The following is a 21,309-nucleotide window of genomic DNA, read 5'->3' as shown; positions in this document are numbered from 1 at the left end:
GATGGTGTGTATATATTCACGGGAGTGAGTGTGACTATGTATATGAGATTATGAGTGTTTAGGTCTGTCAAAATCTTAAAGGTAAGTTATTAGCAAAGTTGTATAAGTGGGTAGGCATGTGCAACCGCTTACAAATCATTTTTTAGGTAATTTCCACTAAACCTAATTAAAAAATGAACTAAATGTGTGTTTTACAGACGAATCCACCTACATCCCTAGTGATATTAAAAAATGCTCGCTGAACTTCCATAGGTATATGATAAGTTGATGATGATAGAGTCACCAAAGTAGTTGTGGAGGGTCCTTACAAAACACCTTCCTTAAGAAGTCGTTTATAGATTATTTTGAATGATTTTTCGCAAAACTTGCCTAAAATTAGACTAAACGTGGGTCCGTGGACAAATCCACCTGCATTCCTACCTATATTCAGATATTCAAAATGGTCAATTAACTTCTATGGATCCATGATGAACTGACGATGGTAGGATCACCGAGGTCACGACGAATCCACCTGCATTCCTAGCAATATTCAAAATGGTGGCATAACTTGTATGGACCCTGATGATGAGAAGGGCATAAGGCCACCAAAGTCAGTGTTCCCTGTCTAGTTTTGAGTAGTGATGAGTCCCAACTCCATTAGGAAACATCCATTCCTCAGGTCATTTATTGGATTATTCTTTGCCAAGCCTATCTAAAATTGGACTATACGTGGGTTCGTGGACAAATCCTCCTGCATCCCTCCATGTACTGAAACTGGTCGCCTATGTTAACTTATATGGATCCATGATGAGCTAATGACGGTTGGGCCACCGAAGTCACCGTTTTCCCCTGGCTATCTAGTTTTGAGTAGTGGAGGGTCCCAACCCCAAAAGGCAATATCCCTCCAGCCCTCCCTCAAATGGGTGATCACTTTACCCTTTTCTGCCGATCGGCTTTTGGGATCCAGTATAGGTGCCATGCATTTTTTTGGGGGGTCCTGGCATCTCCTCCCGGATCGGCTAGCTGCCGAAAGCCGGAGCTGCGAGGACTTGTCAAGTCACGAAAATCCGGCACCACTAGCTGCTCATCTCATCAGCCGCAGCCAGTGACGACGAACCATAGATAGATGCCCACATTTGTAGTGGTGCCACGCTGCCACCGATACTGATCGGCGAGGTCCCGGGCCACTTTGCCATTGAGAATTTGAATCTGGATGTGTTTAACTAACGCTGATAGCCTGATACTAATGCATTACCTGTTGGCCGGTGGTCTATGGCCATCTGAAAATCTATACAAGTACTCCCTCCATTCCAAATTGTAGATCGTTTTAGTTTTTCTAAATTCATAGATATTATTACTATATCTAGATGTATAATAATATCTATGAATCTAAACAAGATTAAAACAACCTATAATTTGGAACGGAGGGAGTAGCTTTTCAGAAAAAAGAAAGTCGCTTCGCTTCCTAGTTCCTGCAGGATTATTGGTGTGTTTGCGTCGAAATGGAATCAGGTTCCTCCTGATATGGCGGTGCAAAATGAAAATGGCTAGCAACATTATTCTACGCAGGCCGTTTAATTAGATAACTGGCAACTGCATCGCAGGAAAGTTCACCTTTTGGCTATCGGTTAATGCCTTTTGCTCTATGTTATTATTATTATTATGCCCTATGCGCATCTTTCATATCCTAGGTAGTTAGGATAAAGTAATACTACACACCATTTCCGTCCATAAATATAAGTGTTTTAAAGTTTGTCTAATTCAAATTATCACAATTTTAACTGAATTTAGTATTAATGTAATTGATTTAATAGTATTAACATGGTAGATGATGATGATGATGATGATGATGATGATAAATTTGATTAAATTTACGATGGTTTAGTTAGAACAAACTCAGAAATTCATGATGGAGGAGGGAGTATATCATGTCGTGCTATTCAAAGTAACTATGCACCAAGATTACGTACCTGAGGCGAAAGCCAGCAACAGTAGTATCATCGATCGTCAGTTAAGGCGCACGGTCTTTGCTTTGCACATTAATCTTTGCTTTGCACGGTCTCGCTTGCTACGTCCCATGCCCGTCCACTGTCAATTAGGAGCACGTCAACAATCCTAACCAGCAGCTACTCACTCTAGTTGTACTTGTCTAGAAAAATTAAGAGTGTGTTTGGTTGGTTGTATCATTTGATTCATGTATGGAATGATTTAAAATAATAATGATCCTTTTGTTTGGTTGGGTGAATTGGACCAACTCATCCAGAATGAGGCCATCCCACTTAATACATTATTCTACTAATTAGAGTGAACTATATGATACAATGGTACAAGTAAATTGGTTGAACCATCCTATCCATGATCATCCATACATGCATCATGTGGTGCATGCAACCAAACACACTCTAATTGTAGTTGTACTGCACGGACGTCCACTAAGACGAATGCAAGCGCATGGGTGTGGTGACGGTTTGCTCACCACACCCATGCGCTTGCTACGTCCCATGCCCGTCCACTATCAGTTAGGAGCACGTCAACAATCCTAACCAGCAGCTACTCACTCTAGTTGTACTTGTCTAGAAAAATTAATTGTAGTTGTACTGCACAAGCGTCCATCAAGACGAATGCAAGCGCATAGGTGTGGTGACGGTTTGCTCGTACACCTACATTCGAATCATCTGCTGTTTTGAGCACCAGCGTTGAATAATGTCATCTACTCGAGCAGCTACAGCGTGTAATTTTAGGTGGTGCTAGCAGGAGAGAGGATGGGATGGAGGGGCTGCTATACGCTGGAGTAGAATTTTCGTGCTCCGCTAGCTTCAGGTGCCAAGTTGAGCATTCGCTGCCAAGCAATAGAAAATTACTCTACCTCATTTTCCGCGTCCATCTTCTCTACACAGCTCCTATGTGGATGAAAGCAAAAATATAATTTATAGTTGGTTGGTTCTCTAGGAGTCGTCGAAAAATTCTTCCACAAAATGAGATATTGAGGGTTATGCTAAAAAAAAATTTCCTCCAAAAACATATCAGACCACAGCATAACGTTAAAAACTGCTCCCCAATATTTTAAAACAGACCACATCATCATTCTAAATTTTATATGTTTTATATGTACAGCACATTTTTCCCTGCTCGCGAGTTTGTATGCTATTTACAGTGATACGGAATCGAAACTAAAACTTTTCCAACTAAATTGAAGTAGACTACCTTTTGCTACGGGAGCTAAAATGATTGAGCTAGCTGTTGTTCTATCCCAAGCTGTTAGAGTCAAGCTACACGATCGAAGATCTCAATGCTTCTGCTTATGCGGTCGAGTTGAGAACATCCTCGTGTTGGTCGATGATCGACAGATAGACAAGCAAGAGCGCCTCCCGCAGCAGCAGGCCTCGAGGGAGCCGACGACGAAGGGGTTTCCGGCGAAGGCCTCGAGGAAGAGCGCCTCCCGCAGCAGCGCCGTGGGGCCGCTGGCAGCGGGCCCGCTGGTGAGGAACTTCATGGCCACAGCGCCATCGGTGGCGCGGTGGCGCCCCTTGACGACGGCGCCAAAGGCCCCCTGGCCGAGGCAGCAGGTCTCCTCATAGTTGTCCGTGGTGCCCATGGCGACGTGTGTCCTCTTGCGGGTTGGCTCATCTCCATCCTCTTCTTCTTCCTTTAGCAAACTCCACCTCCACGAATCAATGGAGGGTGGCCTTGAATCGGAGCGAGCAACACGAATCGATGGAGGGTGGCCTCGAATCGAAGTGGAGGGTGGCCTTCGTCGGCCCGCGCAGTGAGCTTTTTCTCCTCTCATTTTCCTATCATGGCTCCGGTCACCTACATCCGGCGAGGCTCGAGCTCGCTTGGTCTGGTGTGGAGAGAGGGTTAGGCGGCGCTACGGGCGGCCCTTCCTTGCCTTGGCAGGTGGCGCCCTTCCTCGCCTCGGCGGGTAGCCACGGCTCGACGCGCAGCACTACGGGCCCTTCATCCGGCGGTGCGGCGACGCGGGGCGTGCGGTGCCGGCGTGGAGGGGCAGCCGGGCTGGGGACACGCCGGCGGCAGACGGAGGTGGCCCGGCAGGAAAAAAACAAGTGCGCGGGTCGGACGAGCGGATTGGGGAGAAGTGCGCGACGCGAATATATGCGGGGTGGCGGGGTGTTTTCTCGCGTTGTGAAAAGATTGGGGAAGGTTTGGTGGGATTGTTGGAGTACTTTTTTTCAATTTTCCCCTTAAAGAAGGAGGGGTGAAATAGAGGTAATCTTGGAGTTGCTCTAAGGGTGTTTGGCAGCACTCCACCTCACAAAAACCACCTTCACTCTACCGGCTCCACACTTTCCTAGCTCTACTCCACCAACTCCAGGAAATCATGGATATGTGTTTGGCCGATTGCAGTACTCCAGCTCCAAAAATATAGGGACTTGTTATGAATAGTCTATTTTATCCCTTGTGAATGGTCCAGGTATTATTGTCTTATCTTTTCTCCTCACCTCTTCCTCTCTCCTCTCTTTTCCCTTTCGCACCATGGGCAGCCCTGACGCGGCCACGTAGGCCACAGCAAGGGCATCGTCGAAGAGTTGCTCACCGTCATCCTCGAAATCACAATGCTGCTCGTACAAGTATCCGAAAGCACGCTAACATCTTAAGTTCCAATTTCCTCTTGTCAACGCACCGATGTCCAACTCTTTCCTCGATGTATTCATCTCAATAAGCAAGAAATTCACCAACCCCTTCAATCAAATCTACCGAAGCATGTCCCCCATGCCACTCCTTTCCCCTAAATCCGTCCAGCACAAGTACGTAGCTCTCCCTCAGCTTCAATCGTCGAGCAACTAGCTGCTGCTCTAATTTCACCAACAAGTCGTTGTTGCATCTCACCCAATCGCACATACAATAGCAGCTCGCCGCCCGCCATTGGGCCAAGCTAAGAGCTAATGACTAGCCAACATCAAGTCGAATACGTTGACGTGTGCCCGGAGCAGCTCGAGTCCAATGCCATGTGCCCGGGGCATCGACTGTGACGGACGAACTTCGTAGTACCTAGTACGCCGCGAGCTTCAAGTGATGGTAATAGAAGGCGGCACGGGGCGGCACGTCACGACGGTGCTCCGGAGGACGGACGAGCGAGGGAGCAGGCTGGCTGCGCTCTGCTCAATCTCTTGAAGCTCCTGACGGTGCTGGTTTGCTCCAGCAACGACCTTGGGCGGTGAATCGGGACAACAAGGCTGGTGACGGCGCATGGCTGCGGTGGTTGATTGGACGGTGGCGGTGATTCGGAAGCAACCCATCGGCGTCGCCTGGTAGATGATGCTCGGCTTGGCATCCCAAAGGTGCAGCAGCGATCGGCTTCGTCTGGTGGAGTGTCCAGGCCGCCGGTAGCAGTGCAACCTAGACCCGCGGGCGGCCATGGCGCACGAGGGGCGCCACTGCCCGGTGCTGCTGCACGCGCCGAGGCTCGAGCTCGCCACCGCTGGGTGGAGCTCGCTGCGCGGAGGCTCAATTCCAGCGCCATCCATCCATTTTCGCCGAAGATTGGGCCGGCGGCGCCCAATCCAGGTGGCGGCGGCGGTCTGACGATGGGAAGAGAAGGGGCGACAGGATGGGGGGCGGACGGGAGTTTTTATTTTTTTGAATCGAAACAGTACGGGTGTAATGGGTACCAATGGTGGGTAAATACCCACCAACTACATGAGGATGTCTGAAAAGGGGGTTTTTGGAGCACCCCTTGAGGTACTCCACCAAAAAAGTGGATCTGACCCCTACTCCACCTTTTTTCTAGAGCCGGAGTTGGTGGAGCTAGATGCGTTTAGCTGCGATTTTTTTAAGTTTGTGAAGTGGAGCAAATTTTCCTAGAGTGGAGTGCTGCCAAACACTCCCTAAGGCCCTGTTTGGCATGACTCCACTCCACAACTCCACCAAAAAATCTAGCCAAACACTCCAGCTCCAAAACTTCATGGAGCAGCCAACTTCATGGAGCTGTAGTGCAAATGGGGGTGGAGTTTTGGAGCACCTCTTTTGCTGCTCCAAAATCCCCTCTTTTGAACCTCATCGTGGAGTTGGTAGGTAATTATCCACCAATGCCACCGATTACACGGAAAAAACGGTTCGTTCATTTTTTTTTCTCCGAGACTCCCCGCGCCCCCATCTCTCCCAAGTACCATTTCCACACGCTCGTCTCCGCCGCGCTAGCACCGCCCATCGCTCCCGCCGCCGGCCACCGTGGCCCCTCCCTCCCGCGCGCTCCTCCTCCACCGCGCTAGCGCCGTCCGTTGCTCCGGCCGCTAGCCGCCGTGGCCCCTCCCTCCCGCGTGTTCCTCCTCCGCTGCACTAGTGCCGCCCGTCGCTCCCGCCGCCGGCCGCCGTGCAGGTCTTCGAACTAGTGACGAGGACATCCCGTCGGAGGAGCCCTCACTGCCGACGTGGAAGATGCCGTGGTAGTTCATCTCGTGGCCGTCGGAGCTCAGGACCAGGATGATGTTCAGCGGCTCCCCCTCCACGCCGTCAGGGCAGTTGGCAAACCCGCCGACGCCCGTAGTCATGAAACGCGCACGAAAATGCTACTCAAACTTTTCACAATGCATACACAGACTGCAGCATTCTGCGTCGCTCCATTTTTAGTTAGTTTGATTGTACATGACTACATGCTGAGGGTGACAATGCACGGTCTCTGCTAAAGCTATATTGCTAAAGTTAAGTTTTACAGGCCAAATTTCAGATTACAGGCTCACAAGCAGCCTCGCTTGAGCGCTGGCTCTGGCCTAGGTGCTGGCCTAGGTCCCTCCCTCACGCCGCCGGTAAAAACTATCCAGTGGAAAAAGAAGATGGGATAGAGAGGATGATAAGTAGGGTCTGAATTGAGGGGCAACAATGGCAATCCACACCGAAATCGGTCTTTTTTAAAGCTGAAAGCACCCATCTAGCCAAACACACCATTTTAGCTTTGGAGTTCTGGAATGGAGCTGGCTCCACCTAAAGTTCTGAAGTGGAGCAGCTCCACCCGAAGTTGGAGTCATGCTTTACAGGACCTAAGTGTCCTTTTGGATTGGTTCATTTCGAGACGGCCGGTGCTTGAGGGCAGAACCAAAGCAACTGAAATACACATAAGAATTTTGAATACTATATCTACTCCTATTAGCGAGGAGTAAACAAATATGAACGAGCGTGACAATTGACACCTCCGTACACATAAACCCACATAAACATGTGTCCGCACGAGGTGATTAAATTAATTCCAGAGCGTGGGCGACTCTTTTTTACGAAACATAATACTCTACGACGCTAACTAAATCTTTGCTCGTTCCTTAGCAACCCCGCGGATCGCATTGAGATCGATTGACATCGACCCTTCGAGGTGTTTACACGCTACTGAATATGAGATGACGAGCTCTCTGGTTTACACGAAGCCGATTGACAAGCCAACCACCCAATGACGAAATCTTATGGTCGCTCGTCGTTTGGCAGGCTGGCTAGTTGGTGTGCACGATCGAAGGGGATACGGGATACTGATCGAGTGGCAGGGGATCTAGGACCCGACTGCCGAGTGGCTCACGGAGATGAAGCCTATATATACACAGGGGCGGATCTAGGACCCGGGCTCGGTGGGCTGCAATCCGGGTCCAGTCCATATACTCCCTTTCCCTTATATGTATACAGTGTTTCCTAATCAGCCCAGGGAATACGATCTCAGCTATAGAAAATAAAGGCACAGGAGGCCAGGTTCCTGGACATCAAAGATGTTGAACGGCTTTGGCTTCTTCCTTGCATACAGTCCAACGTGTTCAGCCCGGGGTATGGGCCAGTTATGGATCCGTCCCTGTATGTATGTATATACGTACGTACGTACGTATGTATATGTATATATATACACATATATACGTATTGCACGTACCTCCTCGATAGATGATGGGCTGGCACGCTGTACACATCGATCGTGTCGTCGGATAAGTCTTCAGTTAGGCTCACCAAAATGACATATTATATCTTGGACGATCACAATTCCTTCATATATATATAATGTAGACATGCATCCATACAGACCACAGAAAATAGGAGAGGGGTAAAGGCTAAAAGTGAACAGATCTGCTTCTACTTAAAACATAGGAGTATTTTCGTGCTAGCTACTCAAAACATTTGTTGTCCCTGCCGTGCCGTACCACCCACCATGCTGTGCCAGTACGTTCAGCACGTTCGTGCTGTGCCAGTGTGCCCAAACAGTTCCAAGTCATGTCGTGGTCTGAAACATGTCAAAAAGACCAAAAGGTCGCGCGGCAAGGGGCCTGAAATGGAACAAAGGCCGTCGGCCGGGTCCCATGTGCACTGCTCCAATTCCACGGCCCGATAGAGAATAGTGTTGGCCAGCTATTGGCAGGTCGGTCTTTATACAGTATTTGAGGATGATGTACTTGGCCGCCAAGGCATAGGGCTGCTGATGTTTAACCCTTGTCCCATCGAATATTCGAATCCTAATTAGAAGAATTAAATATAAATTAATTATAAAACTAATTGTAAAAGTCCTGAGCTAATTGCCGAGACGAATCTATTGAGCCTAGTTATTCATCATTAGCAAATGATTACCGTAGCAACACATTATCAAATCATGGACTAATTAGGTTTAATATATTTATCTCGCGAATTAACCCCATCTGTGCAATTAGTTTTGTAATTAGCCTGTATCGAAATATCATAATAGAAGCTAAAGTTTAACTCTGGAAGCCAAACAGGCTCTAACACAGAAGCTTGCGAACTTCGCTTGGCACTTCTTCGGTGGCGTATTTCGTTTAAGTTATGACGAGTAAATTTTATTTACCATATAATAACTTAGCATTTAAGTTTAAATTAATCAACAACTAGTAAAATATTCAATATAATATAATATAATATAATTTGATAGGTGGGTAATTTAATATAATATAATTTGATAGGTGGGTGCAGATTGTTACACCAAATGCTCAATTTTCCCACTATTGATCAGATTCGTTCGGACGAATGCGTCCGCGTGCATGCTGCATGCATGGATAAAAAAGGCCGGATGAAGGTGCGCGTCGCTACCCGCCGTTTTCTTTCCAATAGTGGGTGTCTGGGTGACGCATGTACATGTTCTCTCCCTTTCAACCTTTTTCGCTACGCTAATAGAGTCTTGATATCGTAAACTTCCTTTTCCTTTGCCCACGGTGAGATTAGCCACCGCCCCGCCTGCCGCGGCGATGTGCCTGCGCAGAGAGAGCCTGCTTCGGCTAACGGCGGCCGTGTGGCTCCTCCATGCGGTGCGGTCGCTGGCCGTGTCGCGTCGGGCCACTCGGCCCCGGCGGCATGCGACACCGACCGTGAGGTTTTATCCCGTCCTCCCACGCTTGCGCTCGAGGAGTCGTCCCCCGGCGGGGCCCGGGCGCGGGACGGCGCGGCCCGGGCAGGCCTTTCAACCCCAGGCAGGAGGTGTCGTCCGACTTGTTGTCTGGGCTACTCGTGCTGTTGCTCCGCTTTGACGATATGGGCCGAATGACGGGTGTTCCACGTCCGTCGATCGTCGTCGGTGGACGCTGACGATGCATGAGCCAAACCGGTCACACCCCGTCAGTCTTTCTTTGACCAGTGACTGACAAGGATCTTGATGTGGTACTACCAATAATTGATCGCCGCGCTGCTTGGCCGCCAAGGCACCGGCCGACGCGCCCGCACTCGCCGGTAACGAGCTGGGAGGCACGTTCGCGGCAGGCAGGGCATGTTTGGATGCAACCCCGAATGATTTGCCTCGGATTATATACTGCCTGCAAGTTGCCTGCGAACGTGTCTCATTTTGCCTGACCAGGCAGGTGGTAGAGTGAACTGTTTGGTTGGAACCTGGAGTAAGCATTGAGTAATGACACTAAGGGGGTGTTTGGATAACCCGTGCTAAAGTTTAGCACCTGTCACATCGGATGTTTGGATACTAATTAGAAGTATTAAACATAGAAGTATTAAATATAGACTAATTACAAAACTAATTACATAGATGGAGTATAATTCGCGAGACGAATCTATTAAGCCTAATTAGTCCATGATTTGACAATGTGGTGCTACAGTAACCATTTGCTAATGATGGATTAATTAGGCTTAATAGATTCGTCTCGTGAATTAGCACAGGGGTTCTGCAATTAGTTTTGTAATTAGCTCATGTTTAATTCTTCTAATTAGCATCCGAACATCCGATGTGACACTGCTAAAGTTTAACACCTAGTATCCAAACACCCCCTAATAAAAGCTCAGGCAGCAACTAGCAACGCGCAGGCACTCGTTTTTGGTGGCCTGGTGGAGGGAGCAGCTGCCTGGTGCACAAGAATCGAGAAATAAGCTCAGGCAGTAGGTAGAAAGGCCTGGTGGAGGAAGCAACTGCCTGCTATAGGCAGCTATCCAGGACTCAAACCAAACATATCATAGGCAGAGCACAGGTAACGATCTACCCAGGCAAAATAGGCTGCGGGCTGCAACCAAACATTCCCGCAGGGCGAGGTCGATTTGGGTTGCGAAATGGCGATCGTCGAGTTTCGTGGAACCTGCCTCGCGTGCTGCTTTTTGGCGCTACATGTGTATCTGGCACGTATGCTTCCTTTACGGCCTGTTTGGCAACCACCTATTAAAGTTTAACACCCGTCACATCGGATGTTTGGATGCTAATTAGGAGTATTAAATATAGGCTAATTATAAAATTAATTGCACAGATGGAGTATAATTCGCGAGACGAATCTATTAAGCCTAATTAGTCCATGATTTGACAATGTGGTGCTACAGTAACCATTTGCTAATGATGGATTAATTAGGCTTAATAGATTTATCTCGCGAATTAACACAGGGTTCTGCAATTAGTTTTATAATTAGCTCATGTTTAGTTCTCCTAATTAGCATCCGAACATCCGATGTGACACTGTTAAAATTTAACACCTCGTATCCAAACACCCCCTTAAACTATTATTGCTCCCACTGAGCTCCACGCTGACGTACCCGATCGGCGTCCATTCCGTGCGGCCCGGCTAGACAGCAACGTAGGGCGAAGAGAATTGGGGGCCAAGGAACCGCTGCAAGTGGAAAATAAAGGCCCGCACTGTGCGTGTTTGAAGTCCAACAGAGAGCTAGCGAGTCTTTCCACTGTTGCTGCACATGCTCGTTTTCTCTCAGCCTAGTAAGCAGCACCTCTTTATTCTAAGGAGGTGTTTGGATGCTAAACTTTAGTAGTGTCACATCGGATAATCGGATGCTAATTAGGAGGACTAAACATGAGCTGATTATAAAACTAATTGCAGAATCCCTGGGCTAATTCGCGAGACGAATCTATTAAACCTAATTAATCCATCATTAGCAAATGGTTACTGTAGCACCACATTTTCAAATCATGAACTAATTAGGCTTAATAGATTTGTCTGGCGAATTAGACTCCATCTGTGCAATTAGTTTTGTAATTAGTCTATATTTAATACTTCTAATTAGTATTTCTAATTAGTATCCAAACATTCGATGCGACGGGTGATAAACTTTAGCGGGTGGTATCCAAACACCCCCTAAGTTTGCCGAACAGCCAATCTGATGTATCAACTTTTGTTTTACGCTCCCTCGATTATTAAATCGGTAAATCTAGTCCTCAAATTCTTTTAATTGGGCTCATCTGTCCTGTGTGCCGTTCCATGCATGTTGGCAAGTTTAGTTAGCAATTGGTGTCGTGAAGTGAGTCTAGAGACACGGATATTACGCCTCCGATTTCTTCCTTCGCATCCGATGTATTGTAAACGCAGAAAGCGAAATGTTTTGTAGTTGCAGCGAGTCGATCGAGCGTGAATGCGTGATAGATGGAGGAGATGTTAAGTGGTCCGAGTATAAGACGTACCTTTGCAAGCCATTGTGGCAAGCACCAGACACTAGTAGCAATGCAGAAAGCCAAATGTTTTGTGGCAAGCAGCAATGCAGCATCTACGGCCAATCCGAACGACTCCGTGGGACGCTCTGCGAATCCGAACGGAACCGTGCAACTCCGTGGGACGGTTGGTGCCGGCGGTCGGGGCGGGCGCAGCGGCCGAAATAAAGGGCATGTTTGGATGTAGGCTGCTAAAGTTTAGCACTTGTCATATCGAATCTTTGGATGCTAATTAGAAATATTAAATATAGTCTAATTATAAAACTAATTGTACAGATGGAGTCTAATTCGCGAGACGAATCTATTAAATCTAATTAGTCCATATTTTGACAATATGGTGCTATAGTAACCATTTGCTAACGATGGATTAATTAGGCTTAATAGATTCGTCTCACGAATTAGCATAGGGTTATGCAATTAGTTTTATAATTAACTTATATTTAATCCTTGTAATTATCATCCGAACATCCGATGTGATACTACTAAACTTTATCACTTTATCCGAACACCCCGAACTCTCGCTCGGCTCCCCCAGACCCCCACTCGCTCAGCTTCTTGTTCGTCGAGGAGACTAATATGGGCTCGTCGATTGGTCTCCTTTTTCTTCCGGGCCAATCTGTAAAGTCTTTGGGCTACACAATCCAGGTGTCCCCGTTGTTTGGACCAGTCGTGCTGCTGTTCCGCTTTCATGATCTGGGCCAAAATGCGCATGCCCGCCAGAGGAGAAAAAAAGGAGCTAAGCGCTGACGGCTGTTCCAGATCAGCGTACACTGCGGAGTGATGATTCTTGCAGCGCCTGATGAGAAAAAGGCTCACAAGTGATGCCTCTGGTTTTGTAACAAGTATACAGACTAAAATGTACTTCGACACCACAATGAGTCAGAACTCAGAAGAACTGTCTTAATACGGATGCTAATCCTTTTATATTGGTAAAGGATCAAGGTGTCGGTCGAGAATAAGGGAATTATAGTAACTTTTTCAATTTCAAGGTCAGCCAATTTTGATCGGTAGGGTATGGTAAATTTGCTTCTATTCAAAGAGGTGAATGCAGGATACGATCTTTGACCTCTTGTCTACTTAAAAAAAATTATACAAATATTTATTTTTCCCGGACTTGTCTTCGTATATCTTTCCACATTTACACTTAAATTTTTTTAATAAGACCAACGGTAAAAGTTGCTATCAAATGTCAACTGCGACAAACATTCAAAAAGGAGGAAGTACTTTTTGTTAAAAACAAGTAACGGTGCCCGCCCTTGTCTGCGCCTCCACCGGCTACAGGCCGTTGCACACAGCACACGTCGACGCAAAACAGTCTGTGGGACGGTGACGGCGGCCACGCGGCGACGTTGAGTGCCCGCCTGCCCGTAACCCAATCCAACAGCTCACACCCACCCCACCTCCCATCCGACGGCGCAGAACGCCTCACAGCTCGCCGCGCTAGCTCCCGCGACGCGTGTGGGGGACGGCACGACGGCGACCACAGCACGAGTAGCAGCCCGTCGGGTACACTCTCACCACCAGCTAACGCGCACTCGCACCGCCACCGGGATGCGTGCTGCGTAAGGAGCGAGCAGGAGAGGGGGGAGGCGGGCTGCGGCGGCGGCGGCGCGGTGAGGCTTGGCGCGGCGATGGCGGCGAACAGGGGGATGGTGGCTGGCTCCCGCGACGGGGTCGTCACGATCCGGCACGACGGCGACGGCGGCGCCACGGTGCGTTCCTTCCGCTGCGCTTCTCTGCTCTGCTCTGCGCCGGGCGGATTGAGTCGGCTCCGCGTCGGATTGGCTGGCCGTGCGGTCGTTGTGCGGGATGCCTAGGTATTATTGCGTTCCCGTGGGGGATTTCGTTGAGGCGTGCTGGTCGAGTGAGGAGTCGATTGGTTGCAGTCTTCGTCTCGCCGCCAGCGCGCGGTGGCGCCGTGGAGAAATGAGGAAGGGATTGAGCTCAAATGGATTGTCAGATGGTGGTGAAATTTGAGGTTTAGCGCGTTGCGGACTCGCTTTTTTTTTTATTGGGGGTTTATCATCTGAACCTCGTAGGACAGTTCGAATCCTGATATTAAGCTATTTTAAGCTGCTGACGCGTCGAGCCTTTGGTCTTCACTAATGTATCCTACTTCTCCTAACTCTATCCTTCTATCTAGTTCCGGCTATGAATGGGGCGATTTGTAGTGTCTTGTGGGGATATAGGATTTTTCTAATAATACTTTTGATTGGGTTTGTTTGTTGTCACAGTCTCACTTATGTTAACGTTGGTGGTGCAGGCTAAGCAATTGAAAAATGCGAACGAACAAATATGTCAAATCTGTGGTGACACCGTGGGGCTCTCAGCTACGGGCGATGTCTTTGTCGCCTGCAACGAATGCGCCTTTCCGGTTTGTCGGCCATGCTATGAATATGAGCGCAAGGAGGGGAATCAGTGCTGTCCTCAGTGCAAGACTAGATACAAGCGGCACAAAGGTCTGTTCATTGTGGAACTTACTGATCCGCTCCACAAGTTCAAACTGCTGGATGCATTTTGTTACTTGATCTTGCAAACATCTGTTTATATAGAAAAATGAACTTTATCCATTGTTATCCTGGGGTCTTATAATATTTGTTTGTCTTCAAATTTAGGGAGCCCTCGAGTTCCGGGAGATGACGAGGAGGATGAAGTTGATGATTTGGATAACGAATTCAACTATACGCAAGGCAATGGCAAAGGTCCTCAATGGCAGCTGCAGGGACAAGGCGAAGATGTTGATATCTCTTCGTCTTCTCGACATGAACCGCATCATAGGATTCCGTGTCTGACAAGTGGGCAGCAGGTATAACATATATATGGCCACTATACAATGCCAGTCATATCCTTGCAGAGCTTTTGGTCCTGTATCATTATCAATTAATTCCTACTGCAAAAGATTCTTCTTCTGCTTATTAGCCTTGTAGCTTGAAGCTTGAATGGAGCTAGTCCAGTGTTGTTGGTTACAACCTGATTTTAGATGATTAAGTGTTGTAAAAATGCATTCTAGGCTGTGCATGAGGCCCTATAGAAGCAATTGGCAGCCGGTTGTCCTTACCTGGTACTGTATAACAATAGTTAGGCTGGGCAAATACTGGATGCCAGTTTTGAGGCCTACATCCCCTTTTTTTTTATAAGGGTCCCTTGACCCAGTCTTATTTGGAGGTTTTTGTAGGAGGCGGGGTTCGAGCCCTGCCTGGCTGACTCCTCCCTTGGAGCCTTGACCACCTGCACTACAGGCATTTCCCTTTGACTAAGTAACCTACATGTCATTTGAAAATGACAAAACTATATGCTCCAACTTATAGTGCATTTTTTTGACATAATTCCAATAAGTTAGTCATTTTGTTGAACTTGGATGCTGCTTTGTTGTGCACTGAAACTTTGACACATATCTTCAGATTTCTGGAGATATCCCTGATGCTTCTCCCGATCGCCATTCTATTCGCAGCCCAACTCCAAGCTATGTTGATCCAAGCATTCCAGGTATGCTAACGTGCTATATATTCTTGTATTGGAAACATGTTCCTATGCATAGTTAACGAAATGCATTTATTCATTGTCATGATAACAGTACCTGTGAGGATTGTGGACCCCTCGAAGGACTTGAATTCTTACGGTGTTGGAAGTGTTGACTGGAAAGAAAGAGTCGAGAGCTGGAGAGTTAAACAGGAGAAAAATATGATACAGGTGACTCATAAGTATGCAGCGGAAGGAAAAGGGGATATTGAAGGAACTGGATCAAATGGTGAAGATCTGCAAATGTATGATCCTTACAACTTCACATACATCTGCTCTACATTGCACCTGGCATCTATACTCTTATTTTACAATTTGAGTTGTGCATCTGAGCAGTGACTACAGCATGCCAGATGAGTTTTTGGCCACAATATCACAAAATCTTCTCTTTCTGTAATAAATCATCCATTAGTTTTAATTTAGAGGCCAGTATGTTCTTAGTTTTTCTGTGTATTAATAATTACGTATGCCTATTTAGCTTCACTGTCAGAACTGACTAGAATTTCATGGTGTTCTTGCCACTATTTTTTGTTTTGAAAGTGTACTGCAAATCTGTGCTTCCTTTGTGTACTTATGCATGCTTAGCTTAGCTTTCTAGCTGATTTGAATGTAAGATAGTCTTGCCACTATTGTTTTGTAATAATGTGATTGCTCACTGTTGGTCCTGTTTCAGCTAATGTTGCCAAGTTACTCACATTAATTTCTCTTCTGCAGGGCTGATGATGCGCGGCTACCTCTAAGTCGCATAGTGCCTATATCTCCTAATGAGCTTAACCTTTACCGAACAGTGATCGTTCTCCGCCTTATCATCCTTTGCTTCTTCTTCCAGTATCGTATAACTCATCCAGTATGGGATGCTTATGGATTATGGCTTGTATCTGTTATCTGTGAAGTTTGGTTTGCCTTGTCTTGGCTTCTAGATCAGTTCCCAAAGTGGTATCCTATCAACCGTGAAACTTACCTGGATAGACTTGCATTGAGGCAAGTTGCACTTGATGTTTTTCTACAGGATGTTGGTAATGCATCACTTATTATCTTTAGGTGCCCTTATGTTTCACACTGAGATTTCTGATTCAACTTTGCAGATATGATAGAGAGGGTGAGCCATCGCAGTTGGCTCCAATTGATGTCTTTGTCAGTACTGTGGACCCACTTAAGGAACCTCCTCTAATTACTGCCAACACTGTCCTGTCCATTCTTGCCGTGGATTACCCTGTTGACAAAGTATCATGCTATGTTTCTGATGATGGTTCAGCTATGTTAACTTTTGAAGCACTATCAGAAACTGCAGAGTTCGCTAGGAAATGGGTTCCCTTTTGCAAGAAACACAACATTGAACCTAGGGCTCCAGAGTTTTATTTTGCTCAAAAGATAGACTACCTAAAGGACAAGATACAACCTTCTTTTGTCAAAGAAAGGCGGGCTATGAAGGTAAGATAAGGTTGCAAATAGTCAGATTACTTATTCTAAAGAACTTGTGTTGGGAGATTTTGACACCTTGAGTTGTTCTCCGACAGAGGGAGTATGAAGAGTTCAAAGTACGGATCAATGCCCTTGTAGCGAAAGCACAAAAAATACCTGAAGAGGGCTGGACCATGGCTGATGGCACTCCTTGGCCTGGGAATAACCCAAGAGATCATCCAGGAATGATCCAGGTATACTTTTAAATAACTTCTGAAATGGACGTTCTGTGAGGTTTAGTTTGTTAGATCTTATCCTTATGTATTACTCTTCTTCTTCTTTTTATCTTAGGTATTCTTGGGGCACAGTGGTGGCCTTGACACTGATGGAAATGAGTTGCCACGGCTCGTTTATGTTTCTCGTGAAAAGAGGCCAGGCTTTCAGCATCACAAGAAGGCTGGTGCCATGAATGCTTTGGTATATGTTCGCATGATTTTCAGCTCACGAATGTCAATTTGGTTTGTCCATCTCTTTATGATCTAACTCTTTACTAATGAACAGATTCGTGTATCAGCTGTGCTGACAAATGGTGCTTATCTTCTTAATGTGGATTGTGATCACTACTTCAATAGCAGCAAAGCTCTTAGAGAAGCTATGTGCTTCATGATGGATCCAGCACTAGGAAGGAAAACTTGCTACGTCCAGTTTCCGCAAAGATTTGATGGTATAGACTTGCATGATCGATATGCGAACCGAAACATTGTCTTCTTTGATGTAAGTATTGGTAGTTGCTTTATTAACCCAATTTGCAAGTACTTCATGTTTCTTACATGGTTTCCACTCTGCAGATTAATATGAAGGGTTTAGATGGCATTCAAGGACCAGTTTATGTGGGAACAGGATGCTGTTTCAATAGGCAGGCCTTGTACGGCTATGATCCTGTATTGACAGAAGCTGATCTGGAGCCTAACATTATCATTAAAAGTTGCTGTGGTGGCAGAAAGAGGAAGGACAAGAGCTATATTGATTCCAAAAACCGTGCTATGAAGAGAACAGAATCTTCAGCTCCTATCTTCAACATGGAAGATATAGAAGAGGGATTTGAAGGTCTGCTGTTGTTGTTATACGTTTAATCTTGCTTATTGAAATGCAATTCTAGTCGATACTAAAGTTCTTGTCATGCTAAAGTATGTTAGCTTGTACTAATGTGTACTGTGAACTCCCTCCAGGTTATGAGGATGAAAGATCACTGCTTATGTCCCAGAAGAGCTTGGAGAAACGCTTTGGCCAGTCCCCAATTTTTATTGCATCCACCTTTATGACTCAAGGTGGCATACCACCTTCAACAAACCCAGCTTCCCTGCTAAAGGAGGCTATCCACGTCATTAGTTGTGGATATGAGGACAAGACAGAATGGGGGAAAGAGGTCAGTGAGGAAGACAGAGTTCCTTTATTGCCCTTCAGATAGTACTTTGTTTTTTCCAGTTATTTGTTACATACAATAGAGTTCACATGCCAACAAATTTACTACAACCATGATTTAAAAAAAAACTTTGACCTTGTATTCTTCCAGATCGGATGGATATATGGCTCTGTTACCGAGGATATTTTAACTGGGTTCAAGATGCATGCAAGAGGTTGGATATCCATCTACTGCATGCCACTCCGACCTTGCTTCAAGGGTTCTGCTCCAATTAACCTTTCTGATCGTCTCAACCAAGTTTTACGTTGGGCTCTTGGTTCAGTTGAAATTCTTCTCAGCAGACACTGTCCTATCTGGTATGGTTACAATGGAAGGCTAAAGCTTCTGGAGAGGCTGGCATATATCAACACCATTGTTTACCCAATCACATCCATCCCACTCATAGCCTACTGCGTCCTTCCTGCTATCTGTCTACTCACCAACAAATTCATTATTCCTGAGGTAAGTTGGCCAGAATCCTTTAAGTCCCCCTGTTCCAATGCCTTGCAGCTATCTACTTTGTGCTGTTGAAATTATTGGTTCCAGTCAAACATTGTCTTGTAGGCAAAGTATCATGATACTGAAACTAAGTAGCACATCACAAAACTAATCTTCTCGGTTATGTTTGCTTGTGGGTGTTTCTTTTTGACCTTTCAAGATTAGCTTGTTATGTTATTGAGGGATGCATACTGTTTTCCTTTTTTACTTTTAGTTACGGTTTTCCTTCATGGTTGAGGACTTGTTGGGAAGAGTTTGGAGCCCATCATGTGTTCATGGGCTAAAGCTTTTGTTTTCTTGCATCGCATGCATAATTATCTCTCACATTGTTGTATGATGATAGTTGTTGAGACTACCATTTCCAAATGCAATCAATAATCGATACATATCAGTGCACAGTAACATAACGAGGCAATTTGTATTGCAATTTTCTGGTCCAGGCCTCCATGTAGTATTCACCATATCGGTAATTAAACAGGGAAATTTCTTGCATCAAGTTTGTTCTCTGACAAGCCTTTCCTAATAGATTACATACATTTCTCCTGTACTTTGCAGATTAGCAATTATGCTGGGATGTTCTTCATTCTGCTTTTTGCCTCCATCTTTGCCACCGGTATTCTGGAGCTTCGATGGAGTGGTGTCGGTATTGAGGACTGGTGGAGAAATGAGCAGTTTTGGGTCATTGGTGGCACCTCTGCACATCTCTTTGCCGTATTCCAAGGTCTACTAAAAGTGTTGGCAGGGATTGACACAAACTTCACAGTTACGTCAAAGGCGACCGACGAAGAGGGTGATTTTTCTGAGCTATATGTGTTCAAGTGGACAAGCCTTCTAATCCCCCCAACCACCGTGCTCGTGATCAACCTGGTGGGCATAGTAGCAGGAGTATCATACGCTATCAACAGTGGCTACCAATCCTGGGGTCCGCTTTTCGGGAAGCTTTTCTTCTCAATATGGGTGATCCTCCATCTCTACCCTTTCCTGAAGGGTCTCATGGGGAAACAGAACCGCACACCAACCATCGTCATCGTCTGGTCCATCCTGCTCGCCTCCATCTTCTCCCTTCTGTGGGTGAAGATCGATCCTTTCATATCGCCTACCCAGAAAGCTCTTTCTCGGGGGCAATGCGGGGTAAACTGCTGATCTGATCTGAACTGCCCGCTGGGGACTGTAAACATGGCACAGCCCCAATCAAAGCTCTGCCCCACTTCGTGTAAATACCTGAGGAGGCTAGGCAAGATTTTGTGGTAGATGGAGATGAAGATGCGTCGTCCAAGTTATCCCTAGCTTATTCGGTGACTCTACTGCAGTGGGCATCATAAAAACTGTAAACTTATGTCGTGTTACTTGTTTGTTGCTTAGTAGTGGTACCAACATTTGCCTGGCGAGAACTCCGTTACTACGTTCTCCCTGTGGGCTCCTGTGATGCTATTTAGGTACTTTGACTGCTAAACTATATTGTCCAGTCGAGAACTCTGTAACTGCGTAGAGTGTATCTCTGTACTGTGTACTCTGTAATCTCTGTAGTATATGCATCCTGTTTGCTGAAGTCGTGCAAGATTCCTACATGTTGTTTGTTGCTGGGCTGCTGGCTGCTGTGTCCTGGTTGAAAGTAAGGAATGACAATTGACATGTCTCGGTTGAGATTTGTGAAGAAGTCATGTGTGACGGCACTGGTTTAGAGATGAGCACATCTGTTCACGGGCTCCGATGATCTGATTGCTGCTCCGGTGAAGGAGTCTAGTAGGGTGACGTGAACCCGTTCGGGATGTTACTCGTACGCTCGGCCTTGTTCTGAAACGCTGACCACGCTAATAGCAGATGACCAAAGAAGCATTTCAGTTCAGCTTCAGCAGTGCAGCGTTGACACAGCATTTTTTAAAGTTAAAAAAAAGGCGCAGCATTTTCCCCTCGCCCTTCACATGCAGTAGTACTACAATACAGAGGTCTGAAGTATGGGAACAGTTGCTTGATACTCTCTCACGAACAAAGGAAAAATTCTACATAACCCCCTCACCGCAGACATATAAAACCAGATATTCTATCCCCTCACCCCCTCACCTATTGCAAGCAGACTACATAATCTCCCAACCTATAAAACCAGATATTCTATCCCCTCACGTTCGCAAAACCGTTCAAATAACCCCCCTCAAGTGGTATTGCATAGTTGCATAGCGGTTTTGCCATGTGAGTGTGGTGAGATGGATTGAACTGCTAATGTGGATTGCCTAACAAATGGGTTCCGCTTGTAAGTCTGCCCGGGTGGCGACGGTGTTGATTGCTAAGTGGGCTGGTTCATGGATGGTGATGGCTTCTACGCGGCTGGCTCGCACAGCAACTGGTGCACGATGGTCAGCGAGCGTTGCACAGGAAGGGGAGGGAGCGACCTGGAGCTTCCATTTGCAGGCTCTTATCAGTGCCCATCGAGCCGCGACAGAGGTGCGGAGTCATCAAAGTGCGAGGAGGAGGATGGTGGGGCTGCTCGGCGCGGGGCATGGAGCGGGATAGGACGAGGCACAACGCATGCTGCTCCACGAGACTGCTTGGCTCGGGCCATGAGCAGGCAAGGCAGGTAGATGGAAGTGCATTGCTAGGGGTCACG

At 46.6% G+C, this 21,309-nt stretch overlaps 1 protein-coding gene across 1 annotated transcript; it reads left to right on the top strand.

Moving 5' to 3' along the window:
• Positions 1–13,328: 13,328 nt before the first annotated feature.
• Positions 13,329–20,265, top strand: LOC101777315 (probable cellulose synthase A catalytic subunit 1 [UDP-forming]). Its single transcript, XM_004968320.3, has 14 exons — positions 13,329–13,539; positions 14,091–14,286; positions 14,443–14,633; positions 15,229–15,313; positions 15,402–15,591; positions 16,061–16,327; positions 16,432–16,777; positions 16,864–17,001; positions 17,099–17,224; positions 17,309–17,521; positions 17,596–17,854; positions 17,977–18,173; positions 18,321–18,671; positions 19,263–20,265. Exons 1-14 carry the CDS (start codon positions 13,459–13,461, stop codon positions 19,848–19,850), a joined length of 3,228 nt encoding a protein of 1,075 aa, XP_004968377.1. The 5' UTR covers positions 13,329–13,458; the 3' UTR covers positions 19,851–20,265.
• The last annotated feature ends 1,044 nt before the right edge of the window (positions 20,266–21,309 follow it).

This window comes from Setaria italica, chromosome V (genome assembly GCF_000263155.2).
Source record: "Setaria italica strain Yugu1 chromosome V, Setaria_italica_v2.0, whole genome shotgun sequence".
Taxonomy (NCBI): domain Eukaryota; kingdom Viridiplantae; phylum Streptophyta; class Magnoliopsida; order Poales; family Poaceae; genus Setaria; species Setaria italica.
Note: the sequence above shows the minus strand (reverse complement) of the source record. Positions and strands in the feature narration are given on the sequence as shown.